Below are 16,355 nucleotides of genomic sequence, written 5' to 3'. Positions count from 1 at the left end.
AGGCGGAGGTTGGGATGGCATCGCACACTGTCACCATTGGTGAATGTTATCCTGCTGGGTGCAGGGCACAGGAAGGTTGGGTTTCTGGCCAGGCGACTGCCGCGCCTCCAGTGAATGCCACATGCCTGTCTGTCACAGGAACGTGAGCTCCTGCCTGAGGGCTGAGAATAGGCCTTTGCCTTTCCAAAATAAGACGCTGCGTGTTTGCTCCGCCCGCCTCGGTGCCACCTTGTCGCCAAGACCAGGCATCTTCCTCTCTGAGCTTCACTCTGAGGTCCCAGATGCAGTTGACCTTTCAGTCTGTAACCATTTCTGACACCTTTTCCAGAAAGCCTGTACTTTAATCCTGTTCTCCTTGAAACATAACCCATTATGCTCCCTTTCACCATCCTTGGGCTAGCAGTGGGGGGCGAGGGGGGGGGTGTCTCTGAAAGCCAGGGCATGGGCTCTGGGTACCAGCATCTCCTGCTCCCTCGCAACCATTCGGTCTTCATGTGTCTGTCTCCCCCTCTCTCTCTCTCTGCTCAGGTATGAAGCGGCCACTGAGCCCGTCCCCCGCAGGTGAGAAAGAGCCCCTCACATCTGAAGGTGTTGAGTGCCCCCCTCAAACTCCAGAACCTCCTAAGTCCAAGCGGGAGAGGAAACAACCTTCGTACACGCTGTGCGACGTCTGCAACATCCAGCTGAACTCGGCCGCGCAGGCCCAGCTGCACTGCGGGGGGCGCGCCCACCAGCGGAGACTTCGCCAGCTCAGCTTGGGCAAGACCCCCGCGGGGCCAGGTCAGTGCAGAGGGGTGCCACTCCCACACACTAGATTTTGACCCCTCTGAGGGACTCTCGGCGTCTGGCTTCCCTCTGTTGGATCTGTTTGTTTGGTTGGTTGGTTGGTTTTTTGAGGTGGCGTCTCTCTCGCTGTAGCGCAGGGTGACCCGGAATTCTGGATTAAAGGCATGTGCCACCATGCCCAGCTTCCTCCCTCTGTTGGATCTTTAGGGTCAGGATATCTTCCATCAGGCCTTGGGGTCAGAGGCTCCTCTGATACCATCAGGTTTTATTTTGCAGTGCACGGCCCTGGGTTCAATTCCTAGCATTGCAATTAAAAACCCAAAAAAAGGAGATAGTTCTGTTTTGCGTCCTGACAACCCTTTATGGGGTCTCTTGGGAATCTGAGGGTCTGTGAATCTCATCTTGAAATGTTTCTGGCTCTGGGGGTGCTCCCTGTTGGGAGCTTTTGGGGTTAGGACACTTTATGTCATGTTTTCGGTCTGCAGCTGAGTGGCATAAATGGGGCCTCATCTGTTGGCACCCTGGGCTCCTGCTTCGGAGGCCAGGGTGAGCAGAGCTCACAGCACTCCAGCCGACAGACCGGGGAGGACCCGTTTCCCATGGCCGCTGGACTCCCGGCCAGGATTTCTGCCTCTCTCTCCCTAGCTGGGGTGACTTTGCAGAGGTTTGGCTGCTGGCACTGCAGGGGCAGCTGGCTGAGAGGCAGAGTTCTGGGGGAAATGGGTGAATGCTTCAGTGAGGGTGATGCCTACTGACAGGCACGTGGGGGCCACGGGCGGGAGGATGGGGGGAGGGCGGGTCCGTAAGCAGGCCCGGTGGGGGGGGGGGGCGGGATGCAATCCTGCTCTGGATCCTGGGGGCGACTGTGGGAAACCCACCTTGCAGACCCACTTGGTGGCTTTGCCAGAGGCTATACTGAAATGACACCTTGAGAGCTCCTGATCTTTGAGCGACATTCACGGGGCAGTCAGTGTGCCCTCTCTCAGCTTGCTGGGGGCTAGAGACCAGTAAGAGCCGCCAGTCCACTCCACCCCAAGACTGAGTCTGATTCTGATTTGGGGTTGAGCCAGGCTGGGAAGAGCAGATGGGTAATGTGGGTGGGGGGGGGGGCAGGTAGAACACATCCCCAGGGCCACGAAGGCCTAAAAGGAAGAGGGTGCTGAGCGTGACCACAGGGGCAAGGGAGAAGAGGCACTCTAGGCAGAGGTCATCGTACAGGAAAAGGACAGGAGTGCCCTGGCAGTGGGGGCAACTGCTTCACCCGGGCACCAGGAGCTGGGTGACAAGGGCATGACTGAGAGCAGAGTTTCTGGTGGATGGGGATTTCTGGAGCACGTGGGACAGAGGTTCAAAAGTCATTCCGGGGGGGGGGGCGCAGAGAGATGGCTCAACAGTTAAAGGCGCTGACTTACAAAGCCTGCCGACCCGAGTTGGATTCCCCTGTACCCACATAAACCCAAACGCACAAAGTGGCACATGTGTCTGGAGGCCTTGGCATGCCCAAACTCTCTCCCCATCTCTCTCTGCTTGTAAATAAATAAATAAAAATATTTAAGGGCTGGAGAGATGGCTTGGAGGTTAAGGCGCTTACCTGCAAGGCCTAAGGACTCAGGTTCAGCTCCCCAGAACTTGCATAAGCCAGATGCACAAGATGGCACGTGTGTCTGGAGCTCAATTGCAGTAGCTAGAGGCCTTGACATGGCAATTCTTTCTCTCATAAATTTAAAAAAAAAGAAATAGGCTAGGCGTGGTGGCGCACGCCTTTAATCCCAGCACTTGGGAGGCAGAGGTAGGATTGCCGTGAGTTCGAGGCCACCCTGAGACTACATGGTGAATTCCAGGTCAGCCTGGGCTAGAGTGAAACCCTACCTCAAAAAATCAAAAAACCAAAAAAATAAAAAAATAAAAAAGAGAGAGAGAGAGAAGAATTAGGGCCGGGCATGGTGGCGCACGCCTTTAATCCCAGCACTTGGGAGGCAGAAGTAGGAGGATCGCCGTGAGTTCCAGGCCACCCTGAGATTAAGTTGTGAGTTCCAGGTCAGCCTGGGCTCCAGAAAAACCCTACCTCAAAAGAAAAAAGAAATGGACTGGAGAAATGGCATAGTGGTTAAAGCACTTGCCTGCAAAGCCAAAGGACCTAGGTTCAATTCCCCAGGACCCACATAAGCCAAATGTACAAGGTGGTGCATGCTTCTGCAGTTTGTTTCCAGCAGCTGGAGGCCCTGGCATGCCCATTCTCTCTCTATCTGCCTCTCTGTGCTTCTCTCTTTTTCTTTCTCTCTCTCAAATAAATAAACAATATATTTTTTAAATAAACCAAAAAATAAAAATAATTAAATAAAAAATAATTAGGGCTGGAGAGATGGTTTAGTAGTTAAGGTGCTTGCCTTTGAAGCCTAAGGGCCCACGTACAATTCTCCAATTCCCTTGTAAGCCAGATGTACAAGGTGGCGCATGCATCTGGAGTCTGTTTGCAGTGTCTGGAGGACCTGTTACAACCATTCTCTCTATCTGCCTCTCACGCTAAAACAAATAAATAATATCAGTATTTGGGAGGTGGAGGTAGGAGGATTGCTGTGAGTTGGAGGCCAGCCTGAGACTACATAGGGAATTCCAGGTCAGCCTGGGCTAGGGCAAGACCCTATCTTGAAAAGCCAAAAGAAAAAAAAAAATTTAAAACAATTCATTCATCATGCATGAATAAAGGCACACACCTTTACTCTCAGCACTCAGGAGGCAGAGGTAGGAGGATCGCCATGAATTCAAGGCCACCCTGAGACTACATAGTGAACTCCAGGTCAACCTTGGCTAGGTCAAGACCATACCTTGGGAAAAAAAAAAAAAAAAAGCCAGGACTGGAGAAATAGCTTAGCTGTTAAGGTGCTTGCCTGCAAAGCCAGAGGACCCAGGTTCAGTTCCCCAGTACCCACATAAAGCCAGATGCACAAGGTGGCACATATGTGTGGAGTTTGTTTGTAGTGGCTAGAGGCCCTGTTATGCCCATTCTCTTCCTCTCGCTCTCAAATAAAAAATAATTTTTTTTTTTTTTTTTAGGTAGGGTAGCACTCTAGCTCAGGCTGACATGGAATTCACTATGTCGTCTCAGGGTGGTCTTGAACTCATGGTGATTCTCCTACCTCTGCCTCCCCAGTGCTGGGATTAAAGGCATACACCACCACGCCTGGCTCAAATAAATAAAAATTTTAAAAGAACTCAATCAAGCTGGGCATGGTGGCACATGCCAGTAATCCCAGCATTCAAGAGGCTGAGATAGAAGGATTGCTCAAGTTTGAGGCCAACCAGGACGATACAGCAAGACCCTTTCCCAAAATTAAAAGTCATTTATCCATCAAATACTTATGGACAATCTATACAGTGCAAGCTGTTGTTTGGGGGTGAGGTCTGATATTTTCAGAGCTTTCATATCTGGCTGATGGGAAAGAGCTGTCTAAATAACTCCACACATAGATGAGTTTGTTCTAAGATAGTAACCATCTTGTAGAGGTGGGTACAGGATGTTTCAAAAATCCAGATGTAAACTGAGCCTGGTGACTCACAAGCCTCTAATTCCAGCTCCTTGTGAGTCTGAGGCAGGAGGATCTTGAGTTCAAGACCTGCTTTGGACAGATAGCTCAAAGCCAGCCTGGGCAACTTAGTGAGACTCTGTCTTACAATTAATTAGCTGAACGTTATGGTTCACGCCTTTAATCCCAGCACTTGGATGGCTGAGGTAGGATTGCTGTAAGGGCAGTCTGGGCTACAGTCAGGTTATCCTGGGTTAGAATGAGACCCTTACCCTGCCCCCCCAAAAAATTTAAGAGTAAGGGGCTAGACAGATAGCCTGATCAGTAAAGTGCTTGCCTTGCAAGCATAACGACCTGAGTTTGAATCCCAGTACCCATGTAAAAAGATGGGCATGGTGGCACATATATGTAATCCTAGCACTGGGGAGACAGAGACAAGAGGATTCCTTGGGCTGGCTGACCAGCAAGTCTGGAATAATTGGTGAGCTCCTGGCCAATGAAACACTATCTCAAAGGAGGTGGACTGTTGTCCTCTGGTCTCTCTCTCTCTTTCTCCCTCTCCCTCTCCCTCTCCCCCCCACTCTCTTTCTCACTATATATAGATTCTGGGATCATTTTTTGCCTTTTCAAGGGAAGGTGCCATAAAGGGGCACCGAGAGGAAAGAGGGTCATTGTTGGTGGGGTTGGTTTGGGGGGATCACCATTTAGTGGTCACTAGGAAACATGATTCCTGGTATTCCCCTCTAGATTAACTCACTGTTCATCACCCCACCCTCCAGCCCAATGCAGGATGCAAATATCCCCCCGAGGAGTGCCCAGTGGTTGCCGTGGGCATTCACAGTCTGAGGGAGGCAGATATCCACCCAGACCTTTCCCACAGCTCATGCCGAAAGGAGTGGCCAGCTTCTTAGGAGCATGGGTGCAGAGTGACATCTGTGCTTAGGCCTGGGGCAAAGGCTCTCAGATGTCTAGTAACCCTGGAGTCCTGGAGCTCCTGTTAAAGAACCTGCTGTCCACACTGGCCTCGGGGACTGCACTGTGCCCCGAGTCTCCCTTCCCTGCATGTCTCCTGTTTCTTTGGATCCTGGAGAGTAGAGAGAGGAGGGTTGTGTGGAAGTGGCCGCTCCAGCAGGGAGATCCCAGCAGCTGTCAAAGGTTAGCGTTGGGGGCTGGAGGGATGGCGTAGCGGTTAAGTCGTACGCCTGCAAAACCAAAGGACCCAGGTTCAATTCTCCAGGACCCACATTAGCCAGATGCACAAGGTGGCCATGTGTCTGGAGATCATTTACAGTGGCTGGAGGCCCTGGTGCGCCCATTTTCTCTCTCTCTGTCTTTCTCTGTGTCAAATAAATAAATAAAAATTAAAAATATTTTTTAAAAGGTTACCATTGGGAGAGGAAAGAGGGTAGGACCCAGGAGCCCTGCCCAACATTGGCTCTGGCCTGGCCCACAAAAGGGGGTAGGCCAGTGTACCTCTCTCCACCGAGGCTGAGTGGAATTCCCTAGGGAAACTGAGCCCCACACCTAGCCCAGGGAGGCTTCTGTGAAGTGCAAGGACCCCTCCACATGCTGCTTAGGCTCCTAGACACTTGCTGGCTGAGGTTCCACACCACCCAGAGACATGAGGTCCCAGTCCAGCAGCAGCCGGGAGGGGCCCTTGTTCCCTGGGAGCTGTCACTTTGATTAGGGGCCTGTGAGGCTAGAGGCTTCTGCTGTGACAGGCAGTCACAAGCAGTGGGGCGGGGACACCCTCCCGCTCCTGTCCCTGAGGCTCTGCGCGAGGGGGAGAGACACAGAGGTGGGGGTGGCTCTTCTCTCTCTGAGCTTCCTTGCCAACTTGGATCAGAGGCCCCTTCCTTAGCCACCCCTAACTCCTGGAATTCCCGCTCCCAATCCCATGGGAGCCTGGGTTACACTTCTCCATTTCCCCCTTCCTAATGCTTCCTCAAGATTCCCTGCCCACCATGACCTGTCCCTCACATAGAGGGCCTTTTCCTTCTTCAGGAATGTGCTTGGGGCCCTTATTCAAGGTGAGTGTGGGCACCGAGAGCCCCCGGTAGTAAAGGCAGTGATCCTATCACCCACCACATTTCTACACTGAACAGCTCCAAGTGAGTTCTCACCACGGGCAGAGAGAGAGGTGCAGGCGCAAGTTTCCTGGCTCGAACCTCTGAGGCAGATGTCGGGGCAGCACAAGGTTTGGGGACACCTGAATGAGAAGCTGTGACCTACCAGGCAACCCCACACCGAGCATTTGTTTCCAAGCTGAACTGCTCACAAAGTTCTTCCCCATGTAGCAAGGGAGTCCTTCCCACCCAGATGTCCCAGATGATGACACTCAGCCCTCACTCTCTACACACCAGAATATGAGAGCCGAGAGAGTAACACACCCCAAAACACACACCCGGGATAAGACCCCAAGGGCCTGATTCTGTATCCTCCTTCCCACCTCTACCTTGGATAAGGAGAGTGGTATAAAGTGAGATGGAGCCGGTTATGGTAGTGCGCACCTCTAGCCTGAGCGAGAGTGACAGCCTACCTTGAAAAATACAGAAAAATAGGGCTGGAGAGATGGCTTAGCGGTTAAGCGCTTGCCTGTGAAGCCTAAGGACCCAGGTTCGAGGCTCGGTTCCCCAGGACCAACGTTAGCCAGATGCACAAGGGGGCGCACGCGTCTGGAGTTCGTTTGCAGTGGCTGGAAGCCCTGGCGCGCCCTTTCTCCCTCTCTCTCTCTCTCTCTATCTGCCTCTTTCTCTGTCACTCTCAAGTAAATAAATAAAAAAAAAATGAACAAAAAAAATTAAAAAAAAAAGAAAAAACAGAAAAATAAAAACTAATAGAGTGGGCCTACCTAAGCTCTGTCTATCATCACCCACTAAACCACTGATCCATGACTGGAGTCCTGGGAGGGTTAGGTCTCTACGACGATGTGGGAGAATCTCCCGCCCGAGGCCCATGAACTCATCTTTAGGTCCTTGTCCAAGCTGACAAAGAACTGAAAATGTGGACTCAGAGAAAAGGCTAAATTACGAATTGTGACATTTATCTCAGGGAGAATTGGGATTAAGAAGTAAAGTCAAGCAGGAAAGCCCAAGCCAAAAGAAATTCTCCCTCTTCGCAGACAGGCTGGGAAAGGGAGAGGAGACCAAGTCCCCCTCACATAGAGAGCTAAAAGAAGGTTTTTTGTGTTTTTTTTTTTTTTTTAATGGTGGTGCATGCCTTTAATTCCAGCACTCAGGAAGCAGAAGTAGGAGGATCACCTTGAGTTTGAGGGCCACCCTGAGACTACATAGTGAATTCCAGGTCAGCCTGGACCAGAGGGAGACCCTACCTCACAAAAAACTGGTGACTGTGATGGAGCCTACACTCCCATACTGAGTCTCTGAACCCCAGATTCTCTGGCCCCAATCCACCCTTCACCTTCCACACCCTGAATTTACTCCTGGGGTGTGCCCTATGCCTCCTCCACCAGCACACAGAGCTTCTCCACCTTCTAGTAGCCCTGGAGATGGGGGTCCAGGGTGGGCAAGACCAGTGCTTTCTACAGAAATAAAACATGGGAATTTGAAAAAAAAAAAAAAAAGGTAAGGGGGTGGTGCACGCCTTTAATCCCAGCACACAGGAGACAGAGGTAGGAGGATCATGGTGAGTGGATGAGTGAGTTCGAGGGACTCTGAGACTCCATAGTGAATTCCAGGTCAACCTGGGCTAGAGTGAGACCATACTTAAAAAACAAACAAAAAAAAAAAGCCGGGTGTGGTGGTACACACCTTTAACCCCAATACTCTGGAAGCAGAGGTAGGAGGATTGCCAAGAGTTTGAGGCCACCCTGAGACTACATAGTGAATTCCAGGTCAGCCTGAGCCAGAGTGAGACCCTACCTCGAATGAGAAACCAAAAAAAAAAAAAAAAGTTAAGGGACTTACACACATGTTTCAGGCCCATTTATGTGACTCAGACATCCAGTCATCACCAGGCTCAGATGTGCCAGGGAGGGACCCGGTCAGTGGGTGGGCTCAAGAGGCTGGCTCAGGAAGAACCAGCCCACAGGTATTAAGGCCAGGGGAGAAAGGTTGAAGAAGAAACAGGAAGCTGATGGTGGAGGTAATGTTTGTAGCCATCTTGGGTGAGACTGGTCTTGCTAGAGCAGGCAAGGTGGCACCCCCATGTTTCCGTGGGCCAGTCTGTAACTAACGTCCTATAGGAGAAAGCTACCTTGCTTCTGATCCACATCAACATGACATGGGAAGGAGAGGAGAGGGACTTCAGAAATGACTTGGCCTGGAGAGATGGCTTAACGGTTTAAGGCACTTGCCTGCGAAGCCAAAGGACCCAGGTTCGATTCTTCAGGACAGGAGCCAAAGCCAGATGCACAAGGTGGCACATGCATCTGGAGTTCATTTGCAGTGGCTAAAGGCCCTGGTGTGCCCATTCTATCTCTCAAATAAATAAATAATATATTAAAAATATTTATAGAGCCGGGCGTGGTGGCACACGCCTTTAATCCCAGCAATCGGGAGGCAGAGGTAGGAGGATTGCTGTGAGTTCTAGGCCACCCTGAGACTACAGAGTGAATCCCAGGTCAGCCTGGGCCAGAGCAAGACCCTACCTCAAAAAACCATAGAAAAAGCATAGGGAGGAGGCTAACGATGGTATCAACATGACTATATACCTACTGCATACAAAACTGATAAAAAAGCGTTTATGGAGAGGGGCTGGGGAGATGGCTTAGCGGTTAAGGCAAGCGCACAAGGTGGCACATGAGTCTGGAGTTTGCAGCGGCTGGAGTCCCTGGCATGCCCATTCTCTCTCTCTCTCTCTCTCTCTTTCTCTCAAATAAGTAAATTAAAAAAAAATATTTATAGAGGGCTGGAGAGATGGCTTAGTGGTTAAGCGCTTGCCTGTGAAGCCTAAGGACCCCGGTTCGAGGCTCCATTCCCCAGGACCCACGTTAGCCAGATGCACAAGGGGGCGCACGTGTCTGGAGTTCATTTGCAGTGGCTGGAGGCCCTGGCGTGCCCATTCTCTCTCTCTCTACCTATCTACCCCCCTCTCTGTCACTCTCAATAAATAAAAATGAACAAAAAATTTTTGAAAAATACTTATAGAGAAGTGACTTCAATTTTAGTTTACTGAGGTGGCCAGAGAAACTGTAGGTAGGGAGTACAAGGTAGACACTAAGAGGGACAGGAAAGCTTACAAAGACTCAGAGACAGCTACAGCTGTAGAGGTCAGAGCGGTGGTTCGTCCTGAGTCCCCACCTCCACCCTGGCCAGCCCTCCATCTCCTCTCCAAGCTTTGACCTTGGAAGTCACTGGCAGTACCTTGGGCCCTGGACATCAGAGGCATGGAACTCAGGTCATGCCCAAGTCACCTGCTCCTCAGCTCCTCACAGCCTGCGCCCCACAGATGGATTAATTTCAGTCCCATCAGGAGGCTGCGGAAGCCCTCTAGCCTGCCCCTGTCCGTAAGCATCTCCCCGCATGCTGGTTCCTCCTCTCTGAGCCTCCTTATCCTGAGGCCTTCAAGTGTAGGCTTCAAAGAAACCATGCTCCCCCTCCCTAGCCAATAGATAGTCTTGTAAGCCCAGTCACCCCCATCCTGATGCATCCTCCTTTGTTGGCAGGTGACAGAAGGGTCCCCCCCCCACACACACATTGGATGGCTAAAATATCCCCTCCCCCAGACCACCCAGCAAAACGAGGCTGTCTGAGTAGAGAATTAGAGGGCTTAGTTTAGATTCTTGCCCTGGAAGAAGACAAAGATTCTATGTCTCTGGGTGGGTTAATTAGCTCTGGGCTTGAGTTTCTTTCCTCTCCTCGTACAAACAGCTCCCTTCCCCTCTAAGCCCCTTCCTAACAAACCTGTTTTCAGGAGCAGCCGGCTGCCAGCCCCTCCCCAGCCCTGCTTTGTGGGGTGGTATTGGGCGCCCTGTGCGATTACAGGTTATTGTCTGGCGGAGACAGGCGCAGAGGGGGTGCCCCCCACCCACCCCGCACAGACCAGGCTTGGAATGTGAGGCTGGATCTAGCTGTGGACTGGCTGTCCCCACTTCCTCATTCACCTCCCCCTGCCGGCTACCCAGGATTCAGGTGAGACAGCCTTGGGCAAGAAGAAAGGGTAGAGGAAAGGACTGGAGCCATAGTTCTTGCTGATCCTATGGACCCCTCCCCACTGCCTTCCTAGTGTTGCCTAGGTAACAGGTGTCAGGGGCCTAGGCTCCCTCCCCACCCCCATGGCCAACCCTCAGTGACACTTCTCTGAGACTCAGTTTCCTCTTCAGCAAAAGCAGATAGGCGTGGTGGCACAGGCCTTTAATCCCAGCATTTAGGAAGCAGCGGTAGGAGGATCGCTGTGAGTTGGAGACCAGCCTGGGACTACAAAGTGAGTTTTAGGTCAGCCTGGGCTACAGAGAGACTCTACCTCAAAAAATAATCTTAAAAAAAAAAAAAAAGCCAGGGGCTGGAGGGATGGCTTAGCGGTTAAGGCATTTGCCTGCAAAGCCAAAAACCCCTGGTTCGATTCCCCAAGACCTACATTAGCCAGATGCACAAGGCGGCGCACGCATCTGGAGTTCGTTTGCAGTGGCTGGAGGCCCTCTCTCCGCCTCTCCCTCTTTATCTGTCAAATAAATAAATGAATACAAATAAAATGTTTTATTTAAAAAGCTGGGCATGGTGGCACACACCGTTAATCCCAGCACTCGGGAGGCAGAGGTAGGAGGATCGCCATGAGTTCGAGGCCACCCTGAGACTACATAGTGAATTCCAGGTCAGCCTGGGCAAGAGTGAGACCCTACCTCGAAAATAAAAGTACAAAACAACAACAAAAAGCAGGTAGACATAAGGCGACGGCCGTGAGAGGAGGAAGGCTGGCCTGAGGTGTCGCAGCTCCCTCCAGAGCCCCATCCCGGGCCCTCTCTTGCCCCGTCCTTGGCGGCATACAGCGAACCTCTGGTCCAAGCTCGCCTAACAAGTATTTGGGGGCTCTGCAACCCCAAGCCCGGAAGCAGAACAGGAGACCTTCCAGCAGGACAGTCTGTGCACAGTCAGCCCTTCCTTTCAAAAGAGGCGGGGACCCTGGGGCATTAGGACACGAGTGGGATGTCCTCACCCTCCCCTGTCCCTGACCTCCGAATTTCCTCACGCACCTCCACCCCCGGGGAAGATCTCGCCTTGCTTGGTCTCCCTGTGCTTGGGACAAGTGAGCTCAGAGAATGGGCAACCCCTTCCTGGCAAGGGGGAGGAAGACAGGACTTTCCAGCCCAACCAGGAGTCCCTCCCTCCAGCCCTCCCCTCCTGTCCCTCACATCCCCCCCCTTCCCTCTGTCACTCCGGCTGGGTTTCATTCGCTCCTGCTCTGCGCTCGGCTCGGCTGGGCTCCAGGCCGCCCAAAGGCCGAGAATGCTCTTGGGTGAGTGCGGAGGTCTCCGGAACGGGGAGGTGGAGAAAAAGGCTCTGAGGTTCCAAGCCAGGGTGGTCCTCCCCTTTGCCTCCCGCTCCCCCAGCCCCATCACTGACGACCCCAGAGGCCGTCTGCTGGGGGTGCAGGGGCTGCTGGACTCCCTTCCCCGTGCCTGCTCCCAGAGGGCCCTGGTAGCGGCTGAGGACAGTGGAGGGGAGAGCGGAAAGAGCCAAGAGTGCTCTTCTGGGCGAATGCTCACCAAAGGAGCCTGGACCAAAGGCTTCTCGTAGGAAATCACACCGCCTCTAAAGGCCGGGGAGAGGAGGCGTGGGATGGGGTTCAGGAGGGAGCTGTCATTGCCTGGGGAGGAAGAGCTGTAAGTGGAGGGAAATGAGACACTCTCATCTAATCACCAGCCTGAGCTCTGGGACCAGCACCCAATGTCGCCTCCCCCTTCACATACCCTGCCTTACCTGTCGCCTCCCAGCTCCCTTTCTAAGCTCCTTCTTGTCAGACAACATCTCAATATGTAGCCAGGGCTCTCCTCACACTCTCAATCCTCCTGCCTCAGCCTCCCGATTGCCAGAATTACCTGTATGCATGGTTTGCCTGGCTTTTTTTTTTTTTTTTTTGAGGAAGACAAACTTCAAGGGATGTTTCTGGGGACCCCGTCTAGGGACAAGGGCCAGCGAGGCCATAGGGCTGGAGCATGTGGGCTCCCAATTCTTCCCTAGCTTGGACAGCGTCTGAAACATTAGCACGTCCTGAGCAGAGCAGCAGAGGGCTTAGATGGACCGATGGACGGGTCTGTCGAGTGCCAGGAAGGAAGCCCTGGCCATGCTGAGAATCCCAGCGAGGAGTGAAGTGGTCAAGTGTTGAATTTAGGTTCAATCTTCTGTCTCCCCCACCCCTCCTCTGGCTGTCTCTCCCTTGGACACTCTCATTTTTCTATCCAGTTTTGGTTTTGTCTGTGTTTAAAAGAGACAGTGTTATTTGGTGTATGTGTGGACATGCACTTCACCCCGTGGCTTGCAGATGGGATAAAAAAGAGGAGAGGGCCAGCTCGGTTGTGTGATTTCAGGAGTCCGATGGTTTCTGTAAGGGAGTGTGTTCACACCCTTGTTCTGCAGATCGGTTCAGATCTTGCCGTGTTTGCCTCTTCCTTTGTGAAGGCATGCGCCGCGCATGCCTGGTACTTTCTGGTATCTGTCTGGGGTTCTGTGTCCAAAGGTGTTTGCATGTATGTCTGTTGATGGTGCTTATCTGTGTATACGTGCATCCTCGTGGGGGGGAGGCTGTGGCTATGTGTGTCTTTGCATGGGCACCAACTCCACGTGTGCACACGTCAGTGGGTGCAGCTTGATTTGGTCTTTCTGTGGAGAGATGTCCGTATTCACGTGTCTTGGAGTCTGTGTCTGGTTTCTTCTGTGTGTGCCGTGGACTTCAGGGTGTGTGTGTGTCTCAGTTATCACACAATCCAATTTCCCTAGATGCTCTCTGTTGAGTGGTGGCCAGGATGATGTTTCATAGGTTACCTGCTCTGCGCCTGAGCTGGAGTCCCTGGGGCAGCATCTTTCCTTACCCAGTCTAGTTCGCTTTCTGTGTGGCTGGAGCCAACAATATACCCTTGTTTGTTTGTTTGTTTTTGAAGTAGGGTCTCGCTCTGGTCCAAGCTGGCCTGGAATTCACTATGTAGTCTCAGGCTGCCCCAGAGCTCACTGCGATTCTCCTGCCTCTGCCTCCCAAATGCTGGGATTAAAGGCATGCACCACCATGCCCAGCAACACACTTTCTTCCTCTTCTTTTTGTTTTAAATTTAAACCAAGTTGCCTGTATTTAACTTTATTGTTTATAGAGGCAATAAATCGAATCTGCTCAGAACCCCTCTGACATATTAATGACTTTAGTATAAGCCTGGAGCAGAGTTATCCAAATTATATTCTTAGAACAAAATTACTTAGAAATGTTGTAAAAGTTGTTTCAGAATAAAATTTAATCACTGTGGACAGTAATTTGAAGATTTTGCAGTTGCCACCGGAGGGAATGTCAACTGTTCTTTTAAATAGGTGACAAAGGCAGTTGTGACGTAGAAAGCCCTGGAGGTTATTTATCCTTTCTGCTTTCCTGGGTCTATACACTTTCTTTTATTTATTTTTTATTTTTTTATTTTTCCTTTGAGGAAGGCAGCGCCACCACACTCGGGTGCAATTTTCTCCAGGCAACACTCCAGTGAGTTAAATTGGACTGTGGACCCCCGACCCAAGCAGGGAGGGATTGAGCCAAGACACTTAGGTGGGGGTGGTTGATGTTCTGTTGCAAAATCCTGGTGCTTTGAGGGGTGCAGAATCTAGGCCCCGAGCCTTGTGATGTCATTCTGGGGCAGGTATGGCTCCTTGAGTGTACCCAGAAGCCAGGCAGCTGGCCACACCAGTGTGTGGCAGTGCTGCCCGCAGCGCATGCTCTGTCCCAGCTCGTGGTGAATGTCAGAGGCGGACAGTGAGTGAAGTGAACTAGGGACAGCGTCCAGCTGTCGCTGAGGGGCCAGAGTATCAACTCATCGTGTCCCCTACCAGGCCTCCTGTAGGGAAAGCAGTATCCCCAATTGTGAGGGGAGGGGTTGGAAGGCATATCTGGGGGTCTGTGCAGAGTAGAAGAGATTGGGTCATCAGGCAGCCCCCCCCCCCGCCCCGGACGTCCTTCACACCCAGTCCCTGCTGTGGTGGCTCAGTCCCATTCGTTCCCCATCCTGTCTCCTCCTCTGGTAGTGAGTCCCATTTCTCAGATGAAGAGAATGAGATGAGCCTCCAGAACAGAGTTAATGATAACTGGGGCCCCACCCACTCCAAACCCCCACGTCTGGGAAGGATGGAGGTGCCCCCACCCCCAGTCTGCTCTTCTCTTCAGTCTGGGAGCTCTAAAACGACAGGTCACTCCCGCCCCCCCACCACACACCTTTCCTCACGTCAGCCCCCCCCCCAGGACGAGGAATTCACTGTCCCCCCACAGGGCTCTGACACCTGACCCCAGCTTCCCAAGGGCGTTACAGGCAAAATTCCCAGTACTCGCTGTAAACACAGACCTCCAGCACCATGCAACGCTCCGCACCACCCCGACCTTTCCAAACCCCGCTTCCTGTCGGGTTAACGGATCCTTGCTCTTCCAAGCCCCTGCCTGAAACAAGTTTAAAAAATAATAATAATAAAAATCTTTAGCCGGTGGTGGTGGCGCATGCCTCTAATCACAGCAGGTAGAGGTAAGAGGATCGCTGTGAGTTCGAGGCCACCCTGAGACTATAGAGTGCATTCCAGGTCAGCCTGAGCTAGAGTGAGACCCTACCTGGTTGGGGGGGGGGGGCGTTGAAAGTCACTATAAAATCCAGTGCGCCCCTCTTTCTACAGACCTTCAGTTCCCCACCTGCTCCTTCCATCCTAAAGCTCTATCCGTAACAGCGCTCTGCGCACCACCGCTCTGTCTGTCTGTCCCGCGCTTGCGAGCTCCTGGGAGCCCTCGGGGTAATCGAATGCACTGGGGTATCTCCGACTCCCTGCGGCCTGACCCCAGGGGCTCCTGCTGCAGTGGAAGGGGCGCCAGGGCCGGGCTGAGCGCGCGGGGCGGGAGGCGCGCCAGGTGAGCGCCGCCAGGTGAGCGCCGCCAGGTGAGCGCCGCCAGGTGAGCGCCGCCAGGTGAGCGAGCGGCTGGGGGGCTGGGGATGCCGAGACCTGGCCCGCGAGGGTTGCTGGAGTCTCTTCGCCCCCCATTACTGCCAGTGGCTGCTGTCGTTCTGCGGAGCCCAAGGACACGGCGGCGGCCAGGGCATCCACCGCGCAAGATGGGGGCTCCCGCGGCTCTCCCCGTGAGTGTGCGCGGGCGATGCGGGGACAGCGCGGCCCGGGCCAACCCGGAGCTTCTGGGCGGAGGGCCGACCACCAGGATCGGGGTCCTGCGGCTGCGCGTGGTGCAGGCCTGGGGTGGGTGCATGGAAGCCTCAAAGTCCTCAACCCTCTCTGTCCTGACCCTTGGGGAGGATGGATTCGAGGGGCAGAGGAACCCCACTTCATTTGGCCATAGCTCTGCTGAAAAGGTGGACTTCTCTTGGTGGGATGGAGCCTGGACCGGGGCACCTCGATACGGGTTTAAGGCTAATGTTAGTGCCAGATTGGAGGAAGGAGGATAGCTGAGCTGCCGGACGTGGAGGTGTAAGGAACCTGGGACTGCCTCAGTGGGTCATGCTGGCCAGGATTTGTGGCTACTGGACCTAACACTTAGGCCTGAGGTGCTGACCCGCCCCAACCCACCAAGCTCTCTCCAGGTGGCATGATGTGAATGTTTTCTGTGCCATTCATGCCAGGGCTCACTAGTTAACATGTGGCTGTTGGGTATTTGAAATGTGGCAGCTGAATTATTATTATTATTGGTTTTTTGAGGTAGGGTCTTGCTCTAGCCCAGGCTGACCTGGAATTCATTATGAGTCTCAGGCTGGCCTTGAACTCATGGCAATCCTCCTACTTCCTGCCTCCCAAGTGCTGGGATTAAAGGCGTGCACCACCACACCAGGCTGAATTAATTTCTTTATTCAATTTATTTAATGAAACAGTCTCATGTGGCTAATGGCTGCTGTCTGGGGCAGTGGTGATTTAGTAT

The 16,355-nt window shown here is 52.7% G+C and overlaps 1 protein-coding gene across 1 annotated transcript in view; it reads left to right on the top strand.

Moving 5' to 3' along the window:
* Znf385c (zinc finger protein 385C) overlaps nt 1-16,355 on the top strand; it is a 72,606-nt gene that overhangs the window by 35,129 nt on the left and 21,122 nt on the right. Inside the window, exon 2 of the mRNA XM_045158525.1 lies at nt 529-780. Within this exon, the coding sequence (XP_045014460.1) occupies nt 531-780 (250 nt within the window). The 5' untranslated portion in view covers nt 529-530. The remainder of the gene's footprint in view (nt 1-528; nt 781-16,355) is intronic.

This window comes from Jaculus jaculus, chromosome 9, assembly GCF_020740685.1.
Source record: "Jaculus jaculus isolate mJacJac1 chromosome 9, mJacJac1.mat.Y.cur, whole genome shotgun sequence".
Taxonomy (NCBI): domain Eukaryota; kingdom Metazoa; phylum Chordata; class Mammalia; order Rodentia; family Dipodidae; genus Jaculus; species Jaculus jaculus.
The sequence above is the reverse complement of the archived record's forward strand: the minus strand, read 5'-3'. Positions and strand labels throughout refer to the sequence as shown.